The sequence below is a fragment of the Bidens hawaiensis genome, unplaced genomic scaffold, assembly GCF_021521415.1.
Source record: "Bidens hawaiensis isolate Kalapana, Puna unplaced genomic scaffold, B.hawaiensis_p1.1 tig00017367_1, whole genome shotgun sequence".
Classification (NCBI taxonomy): Eukaryota; Viridiplantae; Streptophyta; class Magnoliopsida; order Asterales; family Asteraceae; genus Bidens; species Bidens hawaiensis.
In genome coordinates, this window is record NW_027505009.1 from 15,530 (window position 1) to 36,370 (window position 20,841).

At 37.0% G+C, this 20,841-nt stretch overlaps 3 protein-coding genes across 3 annotated transcripts; all 3 read left to right on the forward strand.

Moving 5' to 3' along the window:
• The first annotated feature begins 6,340 nt into the window (after positions 1-6,340).
• LOC143609873 (uncharacterized) lies at positions 6,341-10,440 on the forward strand. The gene is made up of 8 exons (XM_077084509.1): positions 6,341-6,603; positions 6,814-6,959; positions 7,046-7,103; positions 7,191-7,325; positions 7,824-8,426; positions 8,517-8,660; positions 9,548-9,667; positions 9,775-10,440. Exons 1-8 carry the CDS (start codon positions 6,553-6,555, stop codon positions 9,952-9,954), a joined length of 1,437 nt encoding a protein of 478 aa, XP_076940624.1. The 5' UTR covers positions 6,341-6,552; the 3' UTR covers positions 9,955-10,440.
• Positions 10,040-10,369, forward strand: LOC143609872 (uncharacterized). The gene has a single exon (XM_077084508.1). The coding sequence runs from the start codon at positions 10,040-10,042 to the stop codon at positions 10,367-10,369; it is 330 nt and encodes a 109-aa protein (XP_076940623.1).
• Positions 10,441-15,073: 4,633 nt separating the features above from the next.
• Positions 15,074-15,944, forward strand: LOC143609870 (heavy metal-associated isoprenylated plant protein 21-like). Its single transcript, XM_077084506.1, has 3 exons — positions 15,074-15,269; positions 15,369-15,444; positions 15,555-15,944. The coding sequence occupies exons 1-3, from the start codon at positions 15,192-15,194 to the stop codon at positions 15,845-15,847; spliced, it is 447 nt and encodes a 148-aa protein (XP_076940621.1). The 5' UTR covers positions 15,074-15,191; the 3' UTR covers positions 15,848-15,944.
• Positions 15,945-20,841: the final 4,897 nt, after the last annotated feature.

Genomic DNA, 20,841 nt, shown 5'->3' on the forward strand with positions numbered 1-20,841 from the left:
AACCCGATGGAGCCGGCCTCTTCGTACCGGTCACCATCGTTGTCCTGGGCTGCTCGGAGGTGACAGCCGTTTCAACCTCCAGAGCAGTGGTCTCAACACCACCCGGGTTCCCCGCCGCCTCTTCACTCTCGGTCTCCGACTCAGACTGGTTCACCTGGTCGGCAGTGGAGGCTACATTCGCCTTGCCCTTCCCGCCAGCAGCCATCTTCTTCCGCGCAAGAAAAGGACCATCTGCGGATTCCTCATCAGAAGATGACAAGATTAGAGGAATTCCAGCAGAGGTTTCAGCATTCAGAGGGCGAGGGTTAAATAGTCTTTTACCTGGCCGCGTGGCGCTCAGTATTTCGTGGCCTGGCGGGTAGGCCTCCACAAACCGATCCGCAGTCTGCGCAAGGATGGGCAACTCGTTCTCGTCAAGAGCACGAGTACCCAACCGAGCGGGACCGTCAGCTTCCCGCGGATGCAGGAGGGACTGCAAGTCATTTCCCTCTGAAATAAAAAGAAAAACAGTTAGAAAAAACCTTAAATCAACAAAGAAGACGGAGCATACCGTAAGGGATAAAGTTCAAACCGTATTCAAGTACGATGGGAATCTGTGGCGCATCCGCCCCAGCATCCTTCCACACCCTGCTCATACCGAGCATCACCATCCCGGACTCCGGAAAGCAGTAAACCGGAGTCTGGATCCCGGAAATCTTGGAGAACCATTCCGCCTCCTGGTAGTTGGAGGCGTGAAGGCTGGGGAGAGCTCTCCCGTTCTTAAATGTCATCGCAATAGGGACGACTCGGGCAAAGATGTAAAAGAACTCCCGCTTCCAAGACCGAAGACTGCGCTCGGTACCGCAGATCTTCAAACCCTTGATCCGGGTGACCAGGCTGTACCAGCCTTGGATGCACCTCCAGGAGTAGAAGGTCATCAGGCGGTCGACGTGGGGATCCACGCCAAGAATGAGGCACACCCACTCAAAATGGCGGATCTTGGCGATCGCCATTGGGTGTACCTCGGTCAGGTGCACACCGTGTCTATCCAGAACACGGTATACAAACTTCGTCAACGGGAACCTAAGATTCCCATAGACGAAGAAGGCGGCATATACCCCTATTTTGTCCTTGGGGGCATCGTACACCGTCTGGTGTGGCTCCGGAAACTCAAACTCGAACGGCTCGAGCATGAACTTCCGGACGATGTACCGGTAAAGCTCGATGGGAAGAGCACACTGGCATTCGCCAGCAGTGCTCTTATTGTCCTTATCGGACGTAGACGTCGGGTTCTCGACATACAAGTCAGACTCCTCGACGGTAGCTTCTGGATCATGAGTAGACAAGTTTTGGAGGTAAAGAACGATTTCAGGAGAATGCTCGACAGAAAGTTAAGAGTATTCGCCGGAAATCGCTTAGAAGAAGAAGAAAGAAGTGAAAGTGTGGATTACCGTGAACCCTCCCCCCCTTTATATACTCATCGCAATGAATGCGATGAATTTAATGCGGAGGAGAGAGAAAAGAGCTGGTGCAATGAAACTATGACACGTGGAAAAAGCAAGCTGGCAACAGCTGTTGACGGGACGCGCGCCGTAAAATCCGCACCCACGCGCCCGAAAAATCGCGCCCACGCGCCTGAAAAAGCGTCTGGAATGACCATATACTGTCACGTCGCCATAACTTCCTGCACGTCCTGACACTGTCAGAAGAAACCGTCGGACGACGTTTCAACAGTTTGGACTGTTCTTATCCTTTCACCAACTCTTCGAATTTCAAAAAGATTCAAAAAGATTCAAAAGTAAGCGGGACTATACCCCTTACCTTGGCAACCAAGTAACTATAAGACAGGTGCGAGTACAGTGTCAAGGCAAAACCCTTCACATACTTAGCACCCGTAGGGAATGGACGCCAAGAATACCTTGGAAGTAAGATAACTATAAGACGAGTGCGGGTACAGTGTCAAGGCGAAACCCTTCACATACTTAGCACTCGCAGGGAATTGAAACCAAGAAGGATCTTCTGGGCCATGCTTGCGGAAAGGGAAATAACATCCCCGCATAGCGGGAACGATGAGAATTAGATTGTTTGAAGCTCCAGGATGGAATTGGTTCTTTAACATAATTGATCACTATGTTTAAAACTACCAAAACCTCGTGGAGAATCTACACAAGTGAAACTCAACGCTCCTGACTTGCGAGGAGGTTACACACCTACCCGCATCATACCCAAAGATCAAGCAGAAAAGTCGGGAATTTCTGCACGTGACATTAGGGAAACCGCGGGAAGAATCCCCACGGACAACCTTAAAACTAAATCCTTTTCAAAACCCCTTGCTTAAGTCCAAAGTTCACCTCACTTATTAACAATTCATGAGAAGAACATTGGACTGGGGGGACTTGAAGAGGTAGGTCCCAGCAGAGCCCAGTTGGACCCGCAAGACTCACCTTGCAGAGGGACGTCTGCGCAAGGACCAACTGGTTCCGCAGGACCCACCATGCTCAGAGATGAAGACCTTACGCGCAGTACGCCAGCTGTTCCCGCAGGGAAAGCCTCCCAATGGTGAAGTACCCCGCCTGTCCCGGCAGCTGCGGATACAAGCCATCAGGGAAGGCTACACGCACTAATAGCAAGGCTACACGCACAAGGCACTAACTCTCAATAATTCAGTGTCACCTGAAGGAATGAGCAAGGCGGGAATACTCCCGCCCAAATGAGCCAGTCCGTATGCTTCTAGAAGATCTTTTGTACTATGCCAAGGTATGGACAAAATAGACAAGATCTGACCAAAGCAGCCCATGAACCAATCACAGGGTGACAGCTCACCGACAACAGTACGAGGAGGAGCATGCTCTAGTACTGTTTGTCACTATTAGCCGCTGCCTACTCACCAACCCTTGTCGTGGCACGCACAAAGCCTGCAGTTGGTGGAAAGGGAACAGTACACAGCCGGCCTTGTCACTATCAGCCGCTGCCTACCCACCAACCAGCATGGCACGTGCGTAGCCCATAGTTGGTAGAACAGGAATATTATACAGCTGGCTGTACCTGCTTGGAAACCTACCTTCGGCTATAAATACTCCAACACCTTGGAACGGTATGATCATCTTGTATCTTACATTCACTAGCTATTTCTCTCAATATACACTTATATTCAGAGCAATCTAGTCTGATTCTCACGCCGGAGGGTGGTCACAAGGAGGAACCCCCCGCCCCCCTTCTCAGTGACGAGCTCACAGTGTCTGTTTTGCAGGTCATCTGAAGAACATCCTTCTTTGCCGGACCTAACCCTCGTGGGAAACATTACTTAACCCCCAGATTATCCATAATCTGCCCGGGGTCACTTAGTGTTTCTTCAAACCTTCAACTCTTGCATTACTCCATGAATAAGAGTTGCTTGCAGCTTTGGGTTGAAGCAATGGATTGAGTACAACAATGTCGTCTGCATTTGTATAATAAACATTGATTCTTTATTATTAGCAGCAATCTATACATGTCGATTGAACACCCGCCAAAACCATCTTCAATCTCATTGACTTTCCCTTTCGATCCGAGTTAAGCTTTCTTTAGGTTGGGTTAAGAAATTAGTTAAAATATAAAATTTGAGTCTATTGTTTTTTATTTGGTTGGTTAATAATTATTGATTATTATATATTTAGGTTAAAATATTTGAATTATACTATACATTAATTACATCATTATATAATATAATCCTGAAAATTCAAAATAAGAGATGAAAATCTATAAGTTCGGTTTAGTTTGTTTTTCAGCTTTTACTACACGCAAAACAATAACCGGGCCGAGAGACATAAAACCAAATCGTTAGTTTTTTATTTGGTTAGATTTTTTCATTTCGAATTAGTGTTTTCAATTCATCTACGTTCCTACATCTTTTTCATTAGAGGTTTATTTCATAAGTTCACTATTGATAATTAAACTATCACAATATTACCATATCAATATATAAACATACTAAAAATATTAGTAAGCCTCAACAAGATATTACACACTATGGGCGAGAAAATGGGCAACATAGGTGGTAACAAAGCCCCAAACATCAACAAGGGGCAACATAGGTGGGCTACTTGGATTGGGGTTGTGTTGGGATACCACCCAAAAAGAGAGGAGTGGTGGGGCCTGCATCTTCTCTCTCTCTCTCTCTCACACACACATATAATGAGGCAACAAAGGGGCGTGAAATCACAGTGGGACGTTATGAAGAGAGGCAACAAAGCCTCATTTCTTACGTGAGAATGACGTGGAGGGGCTATGTTGCCCCTCCGTAGAGGACGGTCTAAGTGGCCTGTTGTATACATGTAATCCACAATCGAATCCACACCGCTTTTCAAACGGTCGTTTGGCGATTCTTTAATTGATTATTTGAATGCTAGAAGTCAAATCAAAGTCTCTAACTTGGAATGCTAGTAGTCAAATCATAGTCCCATACTTTTAAAGCGGTCATTTATGAATACATAAAACAACTGTTTGAAAGTTAGTATCATAGCGAATAGGGATCATCCTTGGACTTAATATCTCTATAAACACATAAGATATTCATTTAAAAAAATTCTAAATGTCATAGGATAATTGTACGGTTGAAACATTAGGTTTGGGGGGGGGGGGACATGTATACGGTACGCAACATATCAAAATTAAAAAGTCATAACAACACACCTATTATGACGTGGCAGAAAGCCCGAAACCTCAAGGGAAAAACCCCTATTTTTACAATAAACTATTTATTATATTTTTAAAATATTGGCATTCACACTTTGGTGGAATGATAAGATGGTTAATAGGAGGTCAATGGTTTAAACCTTATAGAAAGCAAAAGAAAATATTTTTAAAATATTACATACTATATAAATTATAGTACACGTGGTTATGATGCAAGTAAACGAGACTTGTATCGTTTTAGATAAATTTGAGATCACCTAATGTCATCCTCAAACTTGAACTTGTGAAAAGGTTTAGGTTTAAATAACCCCATACACAATCGCTTAAACAAAAACTCAGCCAAATTTCATATACGAACGTGGCCTTTTTGTTTTTCACGATTAAATTTGGTTTTTTCTAACCTCCCTTGTCAACACCAAAAATTATGAGGAAACAATTTGTATAAGAGAAGAATCGTTTTTTAATCAAACCAAATATGTCCCTGTTTTTGCTTACTGCTCATAAGATAATTACAAATCAAGCTTAACGATTATCACAATATTTTACTGCCTATCAGTATGGCTTACTATACTTGGAGCAAACTAATTAAATTGTTTAGGAGAACACCGAATCATTTGAATTTTTCGCTCCTAACTTGGTCTTAGACTGTTAGCGCACCCGACTCATGTTCTCCTCCAATATATTTGCTTATCCTCATTTCGTGGATTCTCTTGTTAACAGGTCTTGCATATTGTAGCTAGATAACAATGTTGGTCACAAATTCACAATTACAATGTGTTCCTTTAAACACTGAGGTTTCTTATTCATAGTTTCGTGCGTTGGACCCATATACATGACCTTTTCTTTATTTACACCTTTGTTTTGCAGTCTCTATAGGATTAACCTTATTCCACAATATTTGATTTTGCAATGCAAACAAAAATTTCCCTCTTTGCTATAAAGACAAACCACAAGTTATTCTTTAACATAATCTTTGCGCCAAAATTGCCAACCTTTGGGTTAGGATTGTTTGGCATAATGGTTATCTTAGAAGTACATTGAGCACTAGTTGTAGCGCCAGATTTTAACTTGGTTAAAACCGCACATAAAAGCATATGATCTTGTTATAAATATTATATACTCTAATACTATGTGACTTGTTAGAAAGATATAATCACAAAAACATCAAAACCCCAATTTTCACTAAACCAATAACACAAAGAAAATCTATTTTTTTAACACCATTAGTTTGGTTGCAGCAATTTTCCTTCAAAAGAGTCATGACGCTTATTCATTTATTATTAACCAAATTTGATCTTAAAACAGTGACGTTCTCTATCTTTTAATGACATACCTTTGTTGGATTCGACTATGAAATCCCCCCTCCCCCCCCGAGAAGAAAAGTCTAATTGCAAAACCCCTTAACCACGAACATGCGATGGCTATTAAAATATCTATAACATCACATATTTATTAACACAAAATTACTGTATCCCAAAATATAGTTTTGCAGTAACCGCTAGTCGCTAGGTAAGACGGAGAGATAACGACTAGCAATTAATCAAAATTAATTGGAATTAGTCGAATCAGTGTATAGTAAGTGATTTTGACGATCATACCAATAACCCATGGGGTAAATAATTGATAAAAGTAGATAAAACAAGGGGCATGAAACAGCAAAACAACACAGTGCAAAGTTAAACAAGTTACAAGGACGGTGAGCCGTTGCAAATCAACCCGACCGGAACCTCAACCTGAACCTCCACCTCCTCAAACTCAAACGTTGTTACCAATCATCGGACACCAAATGCACTTTGTTCCAACCGATCATCACCACCCACCATCTTATTAACTCGATCAGAACCTTAACCCCAAAAAAACAACAAACCCTAACTTAATTTCTTCACTCATACACACAACATGTCTGCTGACAGCTCACCTGATTTCGACCGAACCGACATCTCACCACTGGTATAATTATAATTTATAATTTATAATACTCTCTTTACACTTTAAATGGGTGTTGTTTTATTATATTCAGGTTAACCCTTAAATGGGTATAATTGATTCTCAATTACTAATTAACCAAGTTTGCTTCTACATTTACCAAATGTGTATATTGCTTATTGTTGTTAAGAAATGTAGTAATGTGATTGAATTAATAGTTTAATATATGTTTAGGTGAATAGTGATGATGAGGATGATGATTCAATGGTAAGCAAGCGAAAAGAACCGACAAGGAACGAGATCGAAAGCAGTAGGAGAAGGAAGAAGAAGAAACAAGGCGGCGGTACGCCACGTCCCGCTTGCTCTTGGGTGCATTTTAGGTATGAGAAAATTATTATTCCACTAGTTGTTTCTGTTTTTTGTTTCGAGTTATTGACATGCATAAGTGTGAATAATGATATTATAGCCGCGAGTTTATTAAGGAGTACAGTGCGTCTCACCCTGAATCTTCTGGTCCTAAAGTTGTAAGCGTCGTAATCCTATTTTGTTTTAACAAACTTGGTTTTATGTAAGAAAACATCGTGTTAAGAGTTGATATTATCGCGTTTTAGGCGACGAAAGCAGCATCAGACGCTTGGAAAGTGATGACCGTTCAAGAGAAAGAAAAGTACACTAAACGGGCTCGTGAAGTGTGGGATGATTACTTGAGTTCCACTCCCGCCCGTGAACCGAAACCTAGAAAACAGGTCATATATGATATGTTCTTTATTGATCCATAATATTTCTATTTTCTTTTTATATACTTTATGAATTTGGCTTTTTAATGCGCGGCACGTCAATGCTTTTTGATCCAAATCCGATGCGTGATGTGCACGCATCACGCATTGAGGCCTTTGTTATTAGAAAAGTTACTAAAAAAATATTTATAGATAATGTTTTTAACCTGTTACTTTAAAACACTGAAAATAAGAATTTTATTTATCACCAAATTTAGTCTTTAACTCTGTGTACAAGTAGTCAATGCATAAGATACAAATACTCTATGCATAAACTCACTTTTACTAAGAAATGCACGTGTCAGATGACCAGTTTGCGTTGTGTGCTTCCCGCATTATGCGATTATAGAGTGCGTCATTCTCGCGTCAGGGAGTCACATCGCATCGCATCACCCCACCTCACCAGTGCATCGTGCGCATTATGCACTTTTGATGCAAGCATTTTAAAACTAAGTTTATAAATTGCAGGCTAACCTTGTCACAAGGTGCTCACCGGGCCGTTTAGTGAACGTGATGAAACGGTTTACACCCGAACAAAGGGAAGCAGTTAAGGAGATCGGGTTCGGTAGCTTACTTGATCTTAAATGTAGAACCTTACGCCGTAGTTTGTGCCTTTGGTTATTGGAACGGTTTAATACAATTAGAAGAAGTTTAGAGATTTGTGGTAAAAGGATTCCTTTATCTCCCCGTGATGTGGAGCTTGTAATGGGATTACCAGCTACTGGTAGAGAGGTGGTGAATTCCGGGCCTGATGATTTAGTAGCGGATTTGCGGTTAAAATATAACGCTTCAAATCGCGGGATTTCTGTGAGGTTTTTGGAGGAGAGATTGGGAGAACCAGAAGCGGGAGATGATTTCAAAAGAGCTTTTCTTTTATACGTGTTGGGCACGCTCTTGTGCCCGACTGCAAGGCTAGATGTTAGTCCTTCGTTTCTGCATTTTTTAACTGATATGGATTCAGTTCACGAGTATAATTGGGCAAAGTTTTTGCTTGATAAGTTAGTTAGAGAGGTGTCTCGTTTTCGCCAAGGAAAACAACGCGCAGTTGGTGGCTGTCTTCTTTTTCTCCAGGTGTGTTTACAGGTGTTATTGTTAATGCGTTGTTTAATGTGTTTATTAATTGGTTAAGATTAATGTTCGGATTCTTATTAACATTGGCAGCTGTTTTACTATGAGAGTGTTGCTATTGGTGGACCGTGTGAGCTTGGCCCGATTGTCGTCCCGTGTTTATCTTCATGGACTGAAGAACATATTTCTGAGAGAGAGAAACAAGAGAAAGAGCTAGGTGGTTATGGATCCGGAGAGGTAAGCTGTATGCTTTGATAATGTTATTAAGTTGGTTAAATGCATGGGCCCAATAGATTGAAACCGATTTATATCAAAACAGGTCATTTAGTTTGGTTTGCGTTGACCCGTCAACATTGTATCTTCCTTGAGTATTAAGCCTGTAGACGAATTGAATGGGGTTCGTCGAACAAACAATCGAACAGGAACAATTAAAGGGACAGGGTTTCTTGTGCATGTTCGTTAAGAAAATAAACTTTTTCGTGTTCGTTTGTTAATGTATAAACGAATGGTTAAAGACGTAAGTGTAGACAAACGAACAAACATAATTGACTTATTGAACATAGGTGAACGAACATAAAAGAACAAAGTTGAGCGGACACCAATTAAAAGTGAATGTCAAAATCAATTTGTTGTGCCTAAAAATGAATAAATCTAAGTGTAAATTGTAATGAGTGAGATTTTAATTTCATTAAACTAGACTAATTTGTAATGGGCCTAAGAAAATTTGAATGAATATATACACGAACAAGCTTATATTAAACTTAAATAACAAAAATAAATGAATGTAAATGAACAAACAAACATAAACGAACTTCCTGCCGAAACGTATGTTGAACGTTCGGTTCATTACAGGCCTATCAATTTTGTATTAGAAGTGATTAAATACCTATATATTTAAGATATTTATCTATTTAAATTAGATATTTAAGAGGTTGTAAGCATTTAATTACACAGTGGGAATTTAGTGCACCCATTTGTCATGTTAGGTATAAAATCAAATCCATATCAAACATTTCTGATTAAATGAAATTTGACGTCTCTAGTAATTACTTCAATGTTAACAGTTTTTATAAAACTATTCACGTGGGTTTTTTATTTATCTGTTGATTTATGTCGTTGTGCAGGTGGTTTGCAATGAAAAAGGTCTAGGGTTGAGTTTATCGGTTGAGAAATCAAATGTTGGTGTACTCCCGTTGGCATTTAGAGGTCAACGCAATGTTGTGCCTCTACATGAAGAAAATTTGGTAAAGTCATATAACTATTTTTACTACTGTTATTATTATTATTATTATTTTATTATTTATTTCATACTATAAAATTGTTGAAAAGCGTTGAGCTTGTAATGATGCAGGGGAACGAGGGTCTGACTTACAAAGATGACAATACCCTTTCGTCCAAGATCGAAGGCTATGGGTACAGTAACGTACTGGATTACTCAAACATGAATGATCACACTGATATAAGAACATACGGTCAAGGTCAAAGCCAAGTGACATGTCCTCTTCCAAGCTGTAACTTCACGTCTGTTTGAACTCTTATCCGATCACTTCACAACCGAACACTGGGACTCAGGCCACCGTTTCCTATACAACTGCCCATTATCCGTATCGTTAGGCATGGATGAAACGTTTCTTGTACTTCAAGCCGAAGAAGACGGGCTTCTTTTTATACTCAATAAAGGGACCGAAAACATAGGTCACACAGTTATGGTTACTTGTATTGGGCTGAGTACTTCTAATGAACGGTTTTTGTATTGTTTAGTTTCAGAAAGAGGAACCAGCTCGTTAAGATTGAAGTCGTATACGCAGACTTTGCCGGGTCGGGTTGATGGGATTCCGCCTTCGGATTTCCTGTTGGTTCCTTTCGGGTATCTTAATTCATGTGGGGAGTTGAATTTGGAGGTTTGTATATGGAACTCGTCAGATTTAGTTGGACTGAGATCTTAAAAAGAGTTTCAAAATTATAATTTTGGATTAGAAAGTGTATGTAATAGCCATCTTGCGTTATATTTAAAATGATTGGAGTATCATATATAACTGTTGCATAAAAGTATAAAACTAATGCCTAGTTGGTAGTTACCATTTTACCAAATAATCAAGTGCTTACAGGTGAGTTTACATATTGTATTTTCCTGGTGCACAATATTCTTGATTTATAGTAGGGATGAGCTCAGTATCGACGGTTTCGATTTCAATTTCAATTCTGAATCCTGATTTTCTTAAAACTGGGTACCGGTATTGAAAATACTCGGTTTGGTACCGGTACTGTAGGCAAAAGTTCAGTATTACCGGTATTGAATTGAAACGTACTGGTACAGTGCCGAATCCAGAACATCAAATAGTTGGTATGGTACCGATCGTAGCTGTTCCGTATTGGTACCATTTTTTCAACCCTAATTTATGCATCTTTATTTTAGTTTTGCTTAATTAGTTTATTTGCATATGCTTAAATTATATAATTAATTTTATATATACTCTTACAAACTTCAAAAGTTTTATATACACTCAACTAAAACTGAATATATCATATATCTAGGGATGAGCGTGGGACAAGTGTTGTATCTGTACCCAATTGTACTCGTACCAAAAATCAATAAAAACACGTACCAATACTCGTACCAATTTTTTCGGTATGGTACGGGTACGGGTACGAGTATTGGTACAGATTTTTCGGTAAAGTACCCGTTTTTGTATCACTTTGCTTTTTTATTTCCAAATTTTCAACGATCTTGAAACCGGTACTAGTACGAGTAAAAAACAACCTGAGTTAGTTCGGGTATTGGTATTTTCACATGTACGTGACGGGTACCAAATTAGTATTTGTACCAAATTGGCCGTCGATTTAATGATAAGATAGTATTGAATACCCTAATTCGGTCACCGACTTTAAGTGATTTGTTTGTTGGTTCGAGTCTTAGATGTTATATTATTTAATTTTGAAGAAACGTTTGGTACTTGTTCAATAATAACATGGTTGGAGAATTTATTTTATATATTAAATATAAAGAATCTCAAATAAACCTTTATATACTTCAAACAAGTACAAAATACCAAATGTACCCGTACTTGTACCCGATTGTACCTATACCAAAATTCAACAAAAATGAGTACCAATACCCGTACCGAATAAGATAAATCGGTATGTGTACGGGTACGAGTACGAGTATTTGAGACAAAATGTTCAACCCTACATACATGTAGCAAGTTTTAGTAAGTTTTCTTTAATGACCATTTTACTCGCATTTTTTGTATTTGTTTAAACCCTAGTTTTTTTCTTTGAATTTTGATCAACACTGAAGAAAAACAAGCGGATTAAACGTCTAACCTCTTTTGTTCTCACGGCGACAAATAAAGGAACAATCCAATTTATACGTTCAAACCAAATTATCGAACTTGAATATGATAACTGAACATGTATAATCCCTTAATAAATGAACGACGGGCAATCTAATTTGAACATGTAGTTGCATGACAAAAACTTTTTAAAATTGAAATTCCAGAAGCTTTAAGTTACGGATTGGTATATATGAAATTTTAAGCTTTAGAAAAATAAGGTTAAAAGGTCATTTTTTAGATTGTTTTTGACTAATTGAATATACATTGTATTTTAACTACTTTGCATAAAACATACATGAGTATATTTGGTATAGGTCAAGTTATTCTATAAGAGGGAATAAAAATGAGAAAAATGAAAATGATTTGTAGCCATATAAAAAAATTAAAAAAATAAATAAAAATATCATAACTCAAAATTTAATTAAAAAAAAAGTAAACACACAAAAATGTTTCCACCGTCTTTCTCGTTCTCATAAAAAAAAACAAAAACACAATGGTAAGTGAAAAAAGTCGTTGTGTCTTTTTTTATCATTGTGTTTTGTGTTTATTCCGTCATTGATTGTGTCTTTGTTTCTTTATATTGTGTTATATTACTCAACATTGTGCAATATTTTGTTTGACATTTTGTTAAATTTTGCGATCTATTATGTCTTTTTTTAATTATAATTGTTTCTTTTGTTCATTTTCGTCATTGTATCTTTGATCTTAGCATTGTGTCTTTTCGTCAAAATTTTTGTCTTTTTTTTTATTTTTTTAACGGTAATGATTGCGGAAACATTTTAGTTTTTTATTTTTATTTATATTTTGAGTTATGATTTTCTTTATTATTTTTTTAAATGATATTTGTGTGATCATAATTTTTTCTCACATTCCTCGTATTTATCTTCCTTTTTATTTTAACTTTACCCTATTTGATATTTATTAAATTTACAAAAGTATATATATAAAGTTGTTCCAATTATACAACGGCTTAAAATGAGTCTATTATTTACCACCTCAGTGAACTTGTAAATGATAGGAATGGGACCCCAGAAGCTAAACTAATGAGTGTACGTGTGACCATGCATGTTCATAAACATGAAAACTTTGTCCACTATCAACAGTTTCCTATAGGCATCACATAAGCAAACAAAACCCGGTTTAAAGATAGATTCTGTCAATCGAATCTCTAAGCTTTTCACTTTTCAAACCAACTTTAGTTTTAGTCCCCCCCACAATGATATTCCTTACGGCTAACTTCCATGTTAATTACATTTACATTGGTCATTAAGGTTTCAAATTAGATTATCTATGTAACGTTACGTAACGTCACGCCAACTAGTAATTAATTAACAAGCTAAAACCTTAATTAAGAATGATCATTTGATGTTTATAGTTAGTTCAAGTCCCTTATGTTCGTGTGGTTTTAATAAGCCGCGTCTAATTAGTGATAAAAGTTAGCACCACACATAAAAAGTAAACCCTTTGGTGCAAAGAAAAGAATAGTATCACATATATATATATATATCTCCATGGCATCTTTTTTAGGCAGCTTCGATTAACTTTAGCATGTGGTTTTGGTGGTTGATAACTAAATACTATATGCCACTAAAATGAGCAAAAATGGACACAAAGGGTATATTCAAAATGTTTAAAACCTCACAAATTGAATATCTAAAACGTAACAACTTTATGATGATATTTTGCGCAAAATAAGGGGAAAAAAGGTGTTTATCGTCGGCGTGACCAATTATGTGACATCATCATATAGTAAAAGATTACCTATTATCATCGGAATAGTTTTGAGCTTTGATCTCCTACCTGAGTACTTGTTTTGTGATCTCTTAAACTACGATATCATAGTTTTGATATCCTTCCCGACTACCTGTTCTGTCTTTTAATCTTTCTTAGGTAGCCAGACTTTTCTGAGGCAATTTTGCTTCTTTTGGAGCGGTTTCACTTACCGCCTTAAAAAATACCTTGATTTTTTGCAAAACCATTTGATAGGGCGGTCTAAAACTGCCGATCATTTTTTGTACTAGTAATGCTGGTAGATAACCATGTCCCAGTAGCACATGTGAAGCCAATGAGAATGTACTTTTTTATTTTAATGTTTTGTCGTATTTTTTTATTTTATTTTTGAATTAACAACTTAACAAGTGACTCAAGAAGTTGAAGTAGATGAGAATGTAATTATGTACATGGTAAAGACTAAGGGCATGTTTGGTTCATTCAGATCTGATGAATCAGATCTGAATAAGTCTCTGTCCCATTTAGCAACAACAATAAGTCTGAATGACTCAGATCTAATTTTAGCAATTCATATATTTTTCTGTTTGAAACCAAACAGTCTGAATAAATAAGATGTTTACACCTGAATAGTTTCATTCAGATGTAAACAAACAGCCCTTAAAGAAGATTTAAATTGATGTTAAAAATAAATTCAAACATATTGCTTAGGAATATCAAAGGGCATGTGCTGACTGTCTCTCATTGACATTTCAATTATTGGTAGCAGGTTTATTAGGAATATGAAAAATTAAAAAGAGAGGAAGCTGTGCGTAACTTTAAAGAAAAGATGGATAGAATAGAATCAACAAATACAGAAGGTCATTATTGTGGATGCTTAATTAATATTATTATAGTAATTGGAAATCAAACAGGAAAAACCCACATCCAATGAGTGGAAATCAAAGTAACAATTCTAGAATAATTAAAAATGTTAATTAAAACATTAAGAACGAAATTATGAAAATTCTTTTAATTTTTTTTTTTTTAAATTGATGACTTTCTTTATATATTATGAACCAATTATGTATTACAAAGAAATATATATAAATTTTTTTAAGAGTTTCAAAATACTTTTTAATTTTCTATTTACTATGAAAAGTTAGTACAGCTAAAAGTTAAAAGAAAATTAAGCTTGAAAGATTATTGGAAAACAATTATTGTTATAATTTAAATATTAATGGTTCAGATTTATGTTAAGAATTAAAAAATTCTAATAGACATTGTATATTTAGAAGATCACTGAGTTATATTAATTAAATTCTTATATCATACTATATATATATGTCATAATATGTGTGTGTATATACATTCATAATCTCATGAAGTTACAAAAATTAATTTTAATTATATTTGTGTATATGTGAATTTATGTATATATTTTTATGCTCGGTAAATATAAACTATTAAAACTAAATTTTCACTTTAGGTGTACACAACATTATTAAGGAATTTATAACAAGTTAATTAACCATACACCACATCTTACATATGCTTGGTGTCTATTTTGTACCCCATGGTTACTTGCCCATTTATAAGTATCAAACTACCGATCGAATGCATACCATCTAAACTAAAACCTCCTTCCATATCTCTCTCTCTCTCTCTCTCTCTCTCTCTCTCTCTCTCTCACACACACACACACAAACACAAAGTAGCTAAAAAAATGGGAGCTCTTGACCATCTTTCTAATTTTTTTAGTGCCACAAACCATAGAAGCAGAAGCAGAAGAAGACCAATGCAGGCATAATGCATATTCATATCTCTCTCTCTATATGTATATATATAAAATGAATATAAATATATCTAGCTAACAAAAACATGTTGTGGTTTTGTTTTCCAGACTGTTGAAATAAAAGTGAAAATGGACTGTGATGGATGTGAAAGAAGAATCAAGAATTCAGTTAAATCCATGAAAGGTCTCTACACTCTTTAATCACCATTTTATTACAATTCTTTAACCATTATATTATTATTATTATTATTATTATTATTGTTGTTGTTGTTGTTTTTGTTAAATCTTAATTAGGAGTTAAGAGTGTGGAGATTAACCGAAAGCAAAGCCGGGTAACGGTTAGTGGAAATGTGGATCCAAACAAGGTGTTGAAGAATGTCAAGAGTACCGGCAAAAGGGCCGAGTTCTGGCCTTATATACCTTACAACTTGGTGAGTTATCCGTACGTGACTCAAGCCTATGACAAGAGGGCTCCGGCTGGCCATGTTAAGAATGTCGTGCAGGCCGTTGGGGCACATAACACTACCGATGAACAGATCACTCATCTCTTTAGCGATGATAACCCTAATGCTTGTTCTATCATGTGACATTACTTGCCATAACTTATTTATTTTTCTGATCTTTAATTTGGTTGTGGTATTATGTATTATTAATGCTACATGTATGTTGCAAAATAACAAGTGATTGACTTTTTGAGTTACTATAGTAAACTTTTTTTGGTGATAATATATAGTTTTGACATTGAGCAATAAGAAAGAGATTCCTAAAAAACGTGTGCATGAATAGTACAGCCCAATTAAATAGATCTTAAACGAGAAAAAAGAAGAAAATAATGGAAAACGAGACTCCTTTTTTGTTCTCCGATTTCTAATTATCTATATATAGTAAAACTGAAATTTGGCGCCGCAGAATGGTATTTAGCTTAAGATATTTAATTTAGATCTTTCAAGCGAAAACAATATTAAAGCTTAGGTCAGGTGGCAAATTTTGTTGTATGTGTTAAGTGATTATCTGATTTTCCGTCCAGGTTCAATTCTTGGTAATGTTCTGGTTTATTTTATTTATTTTTTCCCAGTTTTTATTTTGTGATTTCAGATGTTGTGGTTAGTTATTTTGGCTCTAAAACTATATTCATATTCAATATATTGGTGCTCCCAAACGTATTGGTGATAATGCTAGGGTTTTGATGCCATTTGGTTTTTTTTTTAGTTCCGGTACCATAACAAACGTAACGAAAACCAACCGGATGCCAATTTTATTTTTTATATTTTGTTTTAGTTCTGGTACCGTAATGAACGAGAAAGAAACCAACCAAATTCACGTAATGTCACTGCCTTTTGTTTTAGTTCAAGTACCACCGTAACGAAAACCAACCAACTGCCATTTTTGTTTTAGTTCTGGTATCGTAAGAAACCGACTGAATTCACGTCAACTTATCATCTCAACGCTCAACACCGACAACGCCTGAGTTTACCACCACTTTTCTTTTTGATTTTTTTAGAGTCGTAACGAATGCTTTGTTTTTTTTACCGAACTCGTGTCGACTCATCGTCACAACTGACAATGCTCGGGCTTTATCGATTCACTGCGCAATGTCTAGTATCGACAACGCTTGGGTTTATCGAACTTAATATCAGTTCCGGTACCGTAACAAATGTAAAAGAAATCGACAACATTCGCGTTGACCAATCGTCGGAACACTTGGATTTTTACCAGCGCCCTGGTTTTACCAACTCACCACAACAATGCCCGAATATGAGTCGTCTTGCCGCTGCAACGATCGGCTTTTACAAACACCCAGGTTTACCGACCGAATATACATTGTTTTAGATATGTTAACAAAAAAATTATAATATGTTACAACAGTGTCGTAGAGTCACCTCCTCAGTGTCTGCGACTAATCGACGTCACCTCATTGGCTCTCTTCAACTTTTATTTTTATTTTTTGTTTTCATTTTGTTTTAGTTCAAATACCATAGCGAACATAGCTCATACCGACTAAACTTGTGTTGACTCGCTGCTTCCGTCAAGAACCAACCGACGCCACCTCATTGGCCTAACTCAAATTTTATATTCTTTTTTGGGTTTCCATTTTGTTTTAGTTCTAGCATCGTAGAACGTAGCTAATATTGACTGAATTCGCGTTGACTCATCGCCACAACATCTGAGTTTTACCGATCGATTCTACAGCGCAACGCGCGGTTAAATCACTAGTGAGGTGTATGTTTGTTACGAAACCTATTATTATTCAGTTTTGTAATGCTTGATGTAGGGGTGACAATCTTGACCCATGGGTTGAATGAGTTGTATCAAAATGTATAAGATGGGTCAAACTAAAAAAAGAAAATGATTGAAACGGGTCAAAACGGGTTGACATTTCTCGAGTTTTTTGGAACGAGAAAAACGGAAGAAACTTTTTGGTATTTTTGCTTTTTTAAGTTTTTGATTTATATTTCGAGTTATAATTTTTTAATTATTTTTTTGAATTTTTTGGTGAGGGGTTTTGAAATGGATCAAAATAGGTTGAGATTTCAAAACCCATTTCAAAACCCCTCACCAAAAAATTCAAAAAAAATAATTAAAAAATTATAACTCGAAATATAAATTAAAAACTTAAAAAGTAAAAATACCAAAAAGTTTCTTCGTTTTTCTCGTTCCATAAAAAAATCGAGAAATGTCAACTCGTTTGACCCGTTTCAGTCATTTTCTTTTTTTAGTTTGACCAATTCTGACACATCTTATACATTTTGATACAACCCATTCAACCCATGAGTCAAGATTGCCACCCCTATATATAGGTAATGAAATCCAGATTCGAAGAGGTTAACCAAGAAAAGTAAGATCATGTAAACGTAAAATTACTTAGTTATATACAACTTTAGTTAAATCATTATATGAATATTTGATGAAATCATAATTATATATATCTAAAGCACATGACCATCTCCAAATATGATGATTGAGATAAAGTACGTCGTATTTTAATTATTATTTTTTTGTTGTGATATTTCTAGATATTCATGTTTAAATCTTGTTTTTGTATAATGTTAACTGTTAAGTCATAGATGCCCCGGCGGGTAGCTAGGTATTGTAGCACAACAGTCTTACCATCACACTATCCGCATTTCTTATTTAAACATTGATATATATTAAAACATTGGCGGGTAAAAGAGAAATATTGGATGCCATGGCCATGACACATGTTCTTTTATATAGTACATAGTTATCAACTAACATATGGGTGGTAGGTATACATCCTATTATCGTGAATGGTTTAATCAACGTACATGCAAGAAAGGGGTTTCTTATCAGAGTTAGAATAACTCTTACTAATTTTCTTTTTTTGCTAGATTACAATAACCGGACGACCTATATGGTCTTTAAATGACATAATTGACTTGATTTCCAAAAGAATAACACATTTTCTCGTACATGTTGTGACCCTAGGGTGCACGCTTGCATATGCACTAACCAACTTTCTCCACCTTCCTTAACACACTTCATGATTTTCAAATATATTTTGACCGACATGGCGTGTGTTTGCAAATGTATCTTCAACATCCCAAGTCATTATTTTAATTAGCGGAAGTTATCAAAAATAGGCAAGTGGACAAACTTTTTATTTAGATATAAAATGCATAAAGAAAATAGCATTATGATCCAAAGATGTCTAACTAAAAGTGTACAGCCTATAAAGGTGTCTAAGTGTATTTCATGGTTGTATTAGCGTGAATGTGCATAAGTATATATACTTATACGTTACAAAGGAGCCTAAAGTGTATTTCTAGATTGTATAGTGTGTGCTCAGTCTCTAGAAGTGTTCAAGTATTAGCATATTGGCTAGACGGTTACAAAGATTCCTAAGTGTATTTTAAGGATGTATGGGGCGGTATGCTTAGACCCCAGAGTTGTATAGTGATGCCTAAAGGGATTACCGTCTGACACTCAAGAACCGCTCATATTTAATTATAAGCCTCTTCATAATTTAAATCTATTTGCTATATAAAACGATTGAAAAAAGATTTATGAATAGTCACATAAGTTTTTAAGTTATATATCAAACTTAATAAACCTATATATAATCAGAAGGTTTAGATAGCATAGACTCTTCAATTAGGTGACAGGCATATAAATGATATTATTTAAACTTATAGTTTCCATCTTAAATAAATATCTGAATCATGAAGGAATACAATAACTGATAACAACTTATTTTATGTACGTATAGACGCACAAAATCTAATATGTTACACCACATACATAGAATCCTATATAACCACTAGCTTTAGTCGGGGGTAACTTTTATTTGCAAAAGCATTGAGGCAACAATATTCTATTTCTCTTTTCAAAAGTTGTTTAAAAAAGTTAAGTTCTTTATCTTTCTTGTGTCTTTTAGCTTTTAAAGGCAATTGGACCCGAGGCGACGACCCAGCAGAGCCCAGTTGAACCCAGTATGGCGAGCAGCATGCTCCTGTACTGTATGAGCCAGTCCGTACGATACGGGAAGATCTTCTGTACTGTACCTGACGAGGTATGGGCAAAAGATCTGACTAAAGATACGACAGCTTATTGACAACAGTATGGCGAGCAGCATGCTCCTGTACTGTATGTCACTATTAGCCGCTGCCTACTCACCAACTCCTGTCATACCACGTGCATAACCGGCAGTTGGTGGAAAAGGAATAGTACACAGCAGGCCTGGTCACTATCAGCCGCTGCCTACCCACCAACTACCAGCAGGGCACGTGCGTAGGCCACTGTTGGTAGAACAGGAATACTATTCAGCCGGCCACACCTCCTTGGAAACCTACCTTCGGCTATAAATACCACAAATGGTATGATCATCTTATCTTATCATAGCTTATCATATCTTATTACATTATCATCATATTATACCTGATATCTGCTCTAGCAATCTCTTAATATACATTTATATTTAAAGAGCAATCTAGTCTGATTCTCACGCCGGAGGGTGGTCACAAGGAGGAACCCCCCCCCCCCCCCTTCTCAGTGACAAGCTCACGGTGTCTGTTTTGCAGGTTATCAGAAGAACCATCCTTTCTGGGTCTAACCCCTCGTGGGAAACATCTATCTAACCCCCAGGTTACTCGTAATCTGCCCGGGGTCCGGTTAGTGTTTCTTCATTGGCGCCATCCGTGCATAAAGCTAGAACTTCATTTTTCTCCAGTTTTTTCAAACTTCTGGAAAGATGGTTAAAGAAACTCCGGTAACCACAACCCCAGCTACTGGGGGGAATACCGGCTACACAGTTTTTACAAACACTACCCCGGTTACCCAAGCCGGGGCAAGTGAAGTAAACTTTACGAACACTACCCCAGTTACCCAAGCTGGGGCAAGTGCAGTAAATAATCGCTCACTGGGATTCACCGATACCCAGTTAGAGAAACGAACAAGACTCCCCCGCCAAACACTCGATGAAGTTAAGGCATGGGCGGAGGCACGTCAGAAGGAATTCCAAGCTGAGTTGGACGAACGCTTGCGTTCCGTCCAACAGGCTGACGAATTCGAAGAATACTTGGAAGATGACTCGGAGGAATCCGACACCGACGCGAACCCTCGC